This window comes from Stegodyphus dumicola, chromosome 6 (assembly GCF_044657685.1).
Source record: "Stegodyphus dumicola isolate Sdum_Otavi_A_Nest chromosome 6, ASM4465768v1".
Taxonomy (NCBI): domain Eukaryota; kingdom Metazoa; phylum Arthropoda; class Arachnida; order Araneae; family Eresidae; genus Stegodyphus; species Stegodyphus dumicola.
The window spans coordinates 8,152,000-8,162,626 of NC_140773.1; the positions used below are offsets into that span (position 1 = coordinate 8,152,000).

Here is a 10,627-nt window from a genome sequence, read left to right on the forward strand (position 1 = left end):
GCAGTAGCTAGTTTATTGTGCAACGAAATAATAAATGATTTCTTCTGTTGGAAGTTTTTAATTTTAAGCTGTGCTTGCATCTTTTTTTTGCAGTTTACTAATAAACCAATATTTGTGATTGCAGGAAATCCTACACAGACCCACACCATGCAGTCAGGTAGGTAATTCATTTTCTAAGTAAATCGCACTTATAAATTAGTAACCATTACAAAGTAAATAAAAAAATACTCAAAGGAATTTTTGAATTATTGTTTAATCGTCAAACTAAACTATTCCTTTCAAAACACATTCATCATTAAAAAACAGTGACACCACTGGAAAGGTATATTTGACACAGCAATCAGTATAATAATGCTTCCTTCTGCGATACTACTTTATGATACGCAAAACCGTTTTTCCCAGTAACAGTAAAACATTTTTTAGGATACTAGATGAAACGCTATGTATCTTTTTTATAAATTAAAAGTAAAAAATAATTATAATGGAATTATATAAAATTATTTAACTTTTTTAATTAGATATGTGGTGAATTCAGTCAAACTTATTTGAATCAATCGGTTTATAAAGCGCAAAAAATACTCTTAAGGGCTGTATCGGTTATTTTAAATAGCTTAGTTTGCTAATACGTAACATAAAAATAAAGATTAATATATTAGATTATGAAGAATAACAAACCACTTGAATGAAAAGTGAAACAACACATTTACCGTAAAAACACATCAATTGAATTAATGCAAAATCATATTTCGAGTTGAAAAGACTTTTGCGTTAATAATTTAACTTTAATGAACATTTTTTTAAACTAAAAAAAGCGTGAGTAGGAAGCCTAATAAAGTTTTAACTGTAAATATTTTTTTAGATAAAAGATATGTAATTCATACACTTAAAAAACGTCATAACACAATATTTACTTGGATGTATTAGTAGCAAGATCCCATTTAATCCATTAGATGTTAAATGAAATAGCATTTTCCACGTGTTTTTAAAGAGGTTTTAACTTTTGAAAGGATGCATTCTTACGCAGCAGCTAATTTTTTGTGCAATGAAAAAATAATAAATCATTTCTTCTGTTGGAAATTTTTAATTTTAAACTGTGCTTGCACCATTTTTTGCAGTTTACTAATAAACCAATATTTGTCATTGCAGGAAATCCCATACAACCCCACACCATGCATCCTGGTAGGTAATACAATTTCTAAATAAATTGAACTTACTCGTAAATTAGTAATAATTACAATGGAAGGAAAAAATACTTAGAGGAATTTTTGAAGAATTGTTTAATTCGTAAAACTAAAGTATTTCTTTCAAACAACATTAATCATTAAAGAAACAGTGACACCACTAGAACAGGGTTATGTGACATAAATATAAATAAAATTTCGATCTTAAAACTCTTTCCACTTCAGGTTCTTCCATTTAAATATTAATTGTTACAGTAAGAATTTTAGATGTGCTATATGAGGTATAATCTGAGAATACAGAATGGTTTTTTAAATAACACTTGTAATTCGTAGTCTTATACTATCCATTTAAAAAAGCACTTTAAAATATATCTTCATATTTAAATTAAATTAAGGGAAAAGGACATCAAAAGAACATTTACTTATTAAATTGATTAAGAAATTTTTAATTTCAAGCTATTGAGGTATAATTCCGTTATCGGGACCATAAAAAACTGCTAAAGTACTGTTTATGCCAAAGATTCCAGAAATTCTTAAGTTAACCCAAACGCTAAGAAGGAGGCATAATAATAAATAGCTATCCAAGTAGATTATTTTAATTTAAATACAAGGTTGATTTCTTATATTACATCTGAGAAGGAAACATAATAGTAAATAATTATCTAAGAATATTATTTTTATTTAAATGAAAATTTAATTTCATATATTACACTTTTTATAACAATTTATAAAATTTAAATAAAACGCTCAAACATAATTGAAATTAAAAGAGAGGTGTAAAATCTCTAATCACTTCCAGCAATGCACGGAAAATTTCAGTTTTTTGTGTAAAGGTCTCCACATAAATTCGGACCAATAAGAATCGAGATATTGACGAGCCAGTGCCAGTGCTTTTATGCCATTTACTTCTGCTTTATAACAGCTCTGTCGTTTGTATATGACATTCCCATTCGGAGTCTACGAAATTTTGTTTGTAGGTTGACATAACTATCAATATTGTGTATTCTACTTGGCATCTCGCAATTCTTAGATGTTTGATGTTTCTCAGCAATTAGTGTAACTAATGTTTCCGTCTGCGATATTTTTTATGATAATCAGTAATGTTTTTGAGGATCGATTTTTTTTATGTATCCCTCTCCCTCACTGAAAATGTTTCAAAAAACATACATAATTTCGTTATTTATTTTAAAGGGTAGTTTCAGTGAAACCAATATGAAGACATAATATTAAATCTGCAGCAAAAAATCATTTAATTTTAGTTTAGAGAGTCAAACGAAATATATGAAATCGGTTTTTATGAAGCGAAAAGCATTACAGATGTTACAACATTTCTTAACAATTTTAAAGCATTGCATTACAAATGTTACAACATTTCTTTACAATTTTAAAGCATTGCATTACACATTTTACATTTCTCACTTACAAATAAACACTATTCCTTTGCAATTTGTGTTTTCGATAAGCTTTGAATCAGCTTTGAATTGAACAAATAAAATGCTTAATTGTAATAACTGCATCTTCTCATATACTTCCGATAATAAATGAGACACAATTTCCTGCGGATAATATCAAGAACTTTCTGCTTAGAAACTTCCTACTTTCTTGGAAAGTTAAAGTAATAAGAACTAATTTTTGTTGTTTAATGGGTTCTCTGATTCAGTTTTTATATGCTTCCCTTTTTATTCAAAACTTAATGTTAGAGTTTTCGTTATAGGAAATTCATTTAATATTTTAAGATCTAAATGATGGAGTAATTTATGGGATCCATTATTTTGAACGATATATAATACTTATAAATCATTGACGTTCGTTTCCAGAAGACATTTGTTAAATGGTCTTTTAAGAAAACTGTATCAATTTTTCATGACATGTAAATGAAATGTTATATCAGCTACAAGCTTTATGGCTTTATGCAGTGCGCATACAAATTTCAGTTCTAAATTTTCCTTTTAGATTTAAAACTTACATGCAATTTTTGTTTATTGCAGGAATTACACAGGTCCACTTGACGCTAAGTTCAATGCTACTTTAAATAATTCCCGTTGTTCGCACACTCAAGAATATTTTATTTATAGAAAATATTTTTATTTCCCATTTGACATTTCGCATTAACATGAAATTTTACACGTTTCCTCATGTAGGAAGGTCATTCATGTACTTATATTTCACTGTAAATATCCCTTTTTAAGGTATTTTAAACTTAAATATATTATTGCTGAAAATACTCTAAAAATTACATTGGCCGTGAGAATATCATTTGAGAATAGTATTAGAGTTTATTTCATGTAAATGTAAATTTTTAATTCTAAGTTCTGCTTCTTTGGCATGCTACTTAATCAATTATTTCATATTACAGGACACCCCCCACAGTTCCGTATTAAAGAAGAAGGTATGTAATACATATTTTTAAGCAATACTCAGAGTTCAAAACGTAACGATTTAAATATCCTTTTTATTTAACATTTCTTAATAATCTCGTACTTTAAAAACGTCTTCTGAATAGATAGAAGTCAGATTTGTATGAAACTCCCATTAGTTTCGTTCTGAGGGAAATTTTCGGAACACTTACTCGAATTTATACAGAGCCGAAAATAGTGAAACTATAAATGTAACATGCAATGATACTGAAACATTCTGAGATATGTACTGAAAATAGGACACAGTTTTAAAAAAATGTCAATTTGTATAAAGTGGGATTCAAAACTCCACTCCCAAATCTGAGGTTGATAAGAAATCATATTCGTATATGAACATATTTCCAGGAGCGTCAGTTAGGGCTAAGGAATCCTATTTAGCTGCAAATCAGTTGGGCGGCACGGTACGTAATCATTTGAGAAGCTAACTTTGAAATAACTATTCATTGTTATTCCAGTGTAGAAAGGACTCATAAACATTGGCAATTAATTATCCGGTTTCAAAGCTTCAGTAGCCTTATCACCGGCTGTAATATTCAGGCCTACTTGGCCCGACAAGATGACTGCATATAAAGCATCGCCGAGACAAAACAGAGTACCCACTGCTGAGTACAACTTAGTGAGCATGATGCCTTGATGTACCAGCAAGACCTGCTCATATTATCCATACTGGAAAGCCGTCGAAACTTGATTGCGGAAGGAATCATATGCACCTTTTCCTATGAAACAGAGCAGTGTAGTTTAATGAGACAACATTATTGTGTTTTGAACGATTTCCAGGAAGAGTGCACAAACATAACATGTTCGGACATTTCTACCAGAGGCTGTCGCCTTGATCAGTACAGAGGTTAGCGATGCTGGACGTCGTATCATTAGGTCTATGCTCGAGACCTAGAGAGGAAAGAAATGTTTGTATGTGTATACTGTCTGGACGTCATGCGGACATTTAGAATACCGAAAGTGTTCTCGAGTGGTCTGGGGAGGGAGACCTTTGTGTATGTCCTTGTGATATTCTCCATCAAAACTGTGGTGGAAATGCACAGTTCATGAGATGCATTTGTACCTGTCCGACCGAATGGTGAACAAATTGTAGCGTCCTGCCTAGTTCTAATTGTATCTGCACCACATGCTATGTGAAAGAGGTTCATTTGAATGAAAAAAAAATTAGAATCGTTGTTGAATACCGAAGACTCCGTATTATTGCGTAGAGACAGTCGTACTTAACCGCTGTCCTGGTGCACGACTTACTTCTCATGATATTGGATTATTTATATGCAGTTTTCTGCGAGTATGAAGTGAGACACAGGTATTACATTCCTTTCACGCACAATAAGTGTAAAAGAGCCAAACAGGAATTAGGCGTTTAGACGTAAAGAAATGGAAAGTTATTATGCTACCAGGTCTCACTATAACAATCTTTTGCATCTTAAAGAAAAGAAAGTTCTAATGAGTAATCTCTTTAATAAGTAGATTATGACAATTTACGAATAGGTGTTCTCGCTATTTGAGAAATTGTTTTCTGGGAAATGCAATGGAACGGTCATTATAATTAGTGGTCATTAATAAGTGCGTCGACTATATTTAATTTTAAATTATAACTAGAGTTTTACTAATTGGTTATTTTGCTAACCAAGAACAGTTTAAAATGAAAGATTGTATGTTTTCATTTTTTTCCTACCCGCGATAATAAATTTTTTTTCCAAAAATTAGGTACCTGATTTTGAAAAATTTCATGTTTTAAACTGGTCGTGTAAGATTTATATAGGAAGAAATGCAGTTTATAAGAACGTGTTTGAATATGTTGTATACATGTTTTTATAAATACCTACCAGACAGATATTTAAAAATTCTTTGAGTATATATTCATCTTTGTCTTGAAGCAGGTGTAGAATTTACTGCTTTTCATATCCTACAGTTCACCAGTAGCAGAGCTGTTAACTTGCTGAATACTGGTAGCTCGGTTTAGGGCTCGAATCACGGCAAACGGGCTGGCTGCATGAGCGTTTTCCTGATTTTCTTTATAAGTAACGTGTTTGCGAGCCAGTTTCCTATAGAAAATGCTCCACGAAGGCATACCTCTCTTTAGGCAGATAGCTCTTGAGTGCTTTACCAACATAACCAAACATAAACCAAACCTTATGAAGCCTTCGCAATGCAATATGAAAGCTAAACACTGCATGTACAAATACTTTTTTATATTAGCCTCTCTGGAAATGATTTTCCCGTCCTTTTTAAAACAATCCTGTAGTGAAATTACTAAAACGTAAAAAAAAAAAAAAAAAAAAAAAAAAAAAAAAAAAGTGTACAAAATAATTACCTTTCACATCACAGACATGTAATTAATATGCATAGGCATGATGATTATTATTTGATGTTACATATTATTGTGACGAATATATTTTATATATTCTTTATTACTTTGAACTTTAATTTTCAAGGGATTTCTGAGCATGATGTAAGAGCAATTTTCGAGTTCTTTTTCCAATATTTTAACATTCAGTCAACATTACAGAAAGTTAAATCCTTAATCGAAGCATAAATCTTAAACACAGAACCTATATCTTCCTTCCGTTGCATTATCATTCTTTTAGAATTCAAAAATTATAATTTTATTCAATCTTAATCATCTCTTCTACGTTTGTTAGGTAAAGACGCTGAACATTGGTAGTTTGGTCCGAGGTTCGAAACCCGCGAACGGGCTGCCTGCATGGGCGTTTTCGTGGTTTTCCCCATGTGTAATGTATATACGAGCCAGTTTCCCTTAGAATGTCCTCCACGAAGACATCCCTCCCTTTAGGCAGATAGCCCTCGTGTGCTTTGCCATAATTGAATTATCCAATCCAATCCAATCCATCTGCATGTGTTAGGTTGCAATTGTATGAATGTTACGATTATTGGTTTAAAATATATAAGAATTTTTTAATACCCTAAAATATCGTTTCCTAGCAACCTCCTTTTACTGTTACATAAGGACGATATATTCTGATTCAGACTTCCCCTAAAATTCTTCTTATTTATTTATAGGTAAAACCGAAGTGACTTGCGTTTGTTGATGGCCAAATGAAGACCTGTTTTTTGATAACTGAAGAAAAATTTCAATGGACTAATTACGAATTTTGCGATGTTTTTTGTTACAACTAAATTTGCAAGAAAATTTAACAAATAAAAATTTTAATTTGTTTCCCACAACCTTGTTTTGTTATTTCACTGAAATATTACTTACACATCTCACAAAATTGACAAAGATTTATACGAACTAAATAGGTGTGAATGTTTTCAATTATCCGTTTGCAGAATTGAAAATAATTAGAAAATTATATTTTCCTAAATCCAAATTAATTTTTAAATGACTGGGCGACAGAAAACATATAGAAATTAATGAAGACAGTGTGATTGTATGCACACGAAACTATGTTAAAAAGCTTTGTTTTTTTGTTGTTAACTCTAATTTCAGCTGCTTGTGTTTCACAAATTTTTACCAAGAGGTTTAAAGCTTTCAGATTTTATATTACGCTCAAAAAGGCGTTCCTTCAACTTTTTGTGTGTTACTTTATTTATTAAATATAATGTTCTTCGCACTTAAACCTTAAAATTCAACTCAACAGCAATATCACAAAATAATTTTAAAATGAGCATATCTTTAGAATTTCCGATATACAGTAACGCGCGAAGAAGATAAAAATGTTTTGTTTTACGTACAGTTTTGCTATTGCTCGCTTTGAAATCATTCAGTTTCTTAATCAAAAACTCATAAATACTTTACAAATATGAAATAGATAATAAATCAAATTCCAAATTTGGACTTCCAGACGCCCGTATTCGGGTGGAGACAAACGTTATTCAAAACTGGATGGCTCTAAGTACCATTGTTTTATTACAGTGCGAGAAACATACAAAGGTTTCTGCAGATTCTTCATTGTTTAATTTATTTAAGTATAATACAGGGCTCTAATATTTGGTGGCAACAATTTAAAAAGTGATTCGCCATTTATAGTGAACCAAAGGAAAATGCCAAAGCGAAACTAATAGCCCTTCTGGGCAAATTGCCTCTTTGAACTAATAAGCAAATAAGTAAAGCAAAATTTTAAAAAGTCAATTAAAAGTCATTTGGATGAATGATTAGGGTGAAAATAGTAACTATTGATAGGAGTAGTTTTTTTTTTTTTTTTTTTTTTACTGCTATATTGCATCTTGCATTAAGATATGTGCCTTCTACTAGGATTTTTCTCGAAAGAATATCAAACTCAAAATTAGTCTTCCACATCATCTAATTTGATTTTCGATGAACATTCCTAAAACTTCCTGAAGAGAAACAGTTTGAGTGAGAAATTGTTCGTTGATTTAGAGAATGAAAACTTAAACTTGACCAAATTACAAAGGCTGCCGATTTTAATTCTTTACACTTTCAAATTTTCCTAATCAATTTTACAAGTAAATACACTGGGTACTTGACTAAATAAATGTAAATACCCTAAATGTGATTCTTTTTTAAGCTTCAAAAATAGGCAGTTGCACAAGTATTTTCCCAAAATAGTGCAAGTTAAAATTGGAATGAAGTACATTTGCATAAAGGTGTTCATGAATAGTCTTCAGATAAAAAAATAAATATTTTCGTTTATTATAAATCAAAATATTAAAAATATCCTTTTTTAGACTTTTTTTCGAGATTTAATTTTCAGGAAGAAAAATTATTTGTGATATGTGTTTTCAGCACACAAAATTTTAAATATTTAACATACACAATTTGCTTCAACTTCCTGAATGCCTGATGCATGGATGGCTTTAGTGGAGTTTCCTATCTGTGACCATGAATACGAACTGCTTTCCCTCTGACAGATCTCTACGGAGGTATCCATTTCCTTAAACGAGACAGCCCTTGTGTGCTTTGCATATTGAAGTAACATTAACTAACCTCGCTTTATTTAATATTTGTTTACAGTATTGTTGGGTGCTTATGCGTTCGTGAAGACTGAATGCCCACACAACCGATGATAGCTAGATAAAATTTATTTTATCGAAAGAAGCACTTCACAGTTCTCGAACTTTCCACAAAAACAGTCGTACAACTCTTCACAGTACCACAGAGTACAATCAGTATTTTCATTTCAAACTGCTAAGAACGTTTAAGACAACATCCAAACTACATCCAAAGAGCGACGCTAAGTCAGAGAGATCTCAGTACTCCGAACACACGTTGAACAAATTACTGAGAGCGGATGCTCGCTCCGGTGTTATATACTTTTTACCTGGTCGCCGAGATATTTCTAGTACTTTCTGATTCTCGGAATCACTGGAAAGCACGAGGGTGAGATTACGGCTACAGCTAACATAGTGGCCAATTACAATATCTATTATGATGATACAGGGACAGAAATAAAATGTCGCCAAATGGTCTTCAAGCTTGGCGAGTTCTTGCTAAATTTGGCGACAAAATTAGTTGCCAAAACCGTTGTTTTCTTGGCAATACTTTGCCATATTAGTGAGATAACCATTTATTCAATGTTAAGTAGGCTTTGCCCCTGTATTGTTACTTTTTTGGCAAGTTTCGTCTCTCTAGATTTTCATATTACATTATACAGAAAAATACAGCATTCTGACATATAACTGCACTAAAATAATATATCTGTGTATTAAATTCATAATAGTATTAAGAAATACATAAACACATTTTAAAAGTAAATTCATACATTCAAAATTAAGGAATAAACTCTTAAAAACTGAAAACATATTAAATTTTAAATCCTAAATATTAAAAACTGATTTCGCTGTTAATACTTAAGATTTAGAAGTCAAACAAAGAAAAAATTGTATTCTTTTTATAAGTCAAAGGTTTATAAAATTAAATTCCAGTTCAATTTTTGTCATACTTCATATGTACCACGATATATACAATAAATATATACAATAAAATAAAATAATATAAAGCAAATATATACAATAAATATTTTATTCTTATTTGTATATTAGAAAATTAATTTTCCATGTAATTAAAAAAATATTTATGCTGTCCCGTTTAAAATAATTAAATCAAGATTAAAGAAAGTATATGACAAAACTTAATGTTTAATCAATCATTAAACTATCATATTTTACAACTGACGGAAGAGGAGTAGAGGAAGATGCTACAAAATATCTAGAGTACTAGAAACTACTTTTGCAGTGGAAAACATTGAAATTTCAGCTTTTACCTCGTTAAAGTGCGAAGAGGCAAAAAATTTTCATTCCACATTTATTCGAGATCTTTCAAATCATTATTCTGAGCTATGTAATATATGCTGCTAGAATTATGTTTCATTAGTTATACTAATTATTCAAAAATTTCTAAAAATAAGTTCAATACATAAAAAATTGCATCACAGATATCACACACACGCAAAAATATGAATTACTAGGAAATAAGTGTTTTTCTCTTAAACTGGATAATTAAGCAAAGATGATTAAGCAATGATTAATTTGATATTGAGAGATAAATTAAGCATATTATGCCACGTCGAATGACAGAAGCGATGAAAGCTGATAATTTGCCAGTTGTATTAAGTATAGCTTTTTCCATGGCTAATGAATATTAGATATTTTGTGTTTCCGAAACGGAAACGCTTTTTGTACAGGAAGACTTCGTTACATACAGTCATTTTCCGTATAACAGTTATACAGCCTAATTGTTAGGTGGAAAAAGAAATATTCACATTTAGCTCGCACACATTTTCGAATGTGAATTCATTTATACTATACACCTCACATTTCAGTTTTCTAGAATATCAGTAATAACAATGCAATTGCATTGAAATTTTTTTATAACACTAATAAATTTCTTTAACTTCCTCTCTCTTTCTCCCAAAAGAAATAAAATGTAAAAAAGAGTACTATAAAACGTGTTTGTGACAAATAAAAAATGCCAAATTGTGATTTTCTCTACGGAACTGGTAAAGATTTAATATTAGAAAATTTATTTGCATGAGTTTAAAACAATATTATTCCCACATGATAATGTTCTAATGATATATAACGATTTATAGTTCTGAAAATATAAAT

The 10,627-nt window shown here is 30.5% G+C and overlaps 1 protein-coding gene across 1 annotated transcript in view; it reads left to right on the top strand.

The window, feature by feature from the left end:
- LOC118180845 (uncharacterized) overlaps positions 1-6,784 on the top strand; it is a 79,745-nt gene extending 72,961 nt beyond the window's left edge. Inside the window, exons 26-29 of the mRNA XM_085818034.1 lie at positions 125-157; positions 1,147-1,179; positions 3,538-3,570; positions 6,620-6,784. Of these exons, the coding sequence (XP_085674160.1) occupies positions 125-157; positions 1,147-1,179; positions 3,538-3,562 (91 nt within the window). The 3' untranslated portion in view covers positions 3,563-3,570; positions 6,620-6,784. The remainder of the gene's footprint in view (positions 1-124; positions 158-1,146; positions 1,180-3,537; positions 3,571-6,619) is intronic.
- The last annotated feature ends 3,843 nt before the right edge of the window (positions 6,785-10,627 follow it).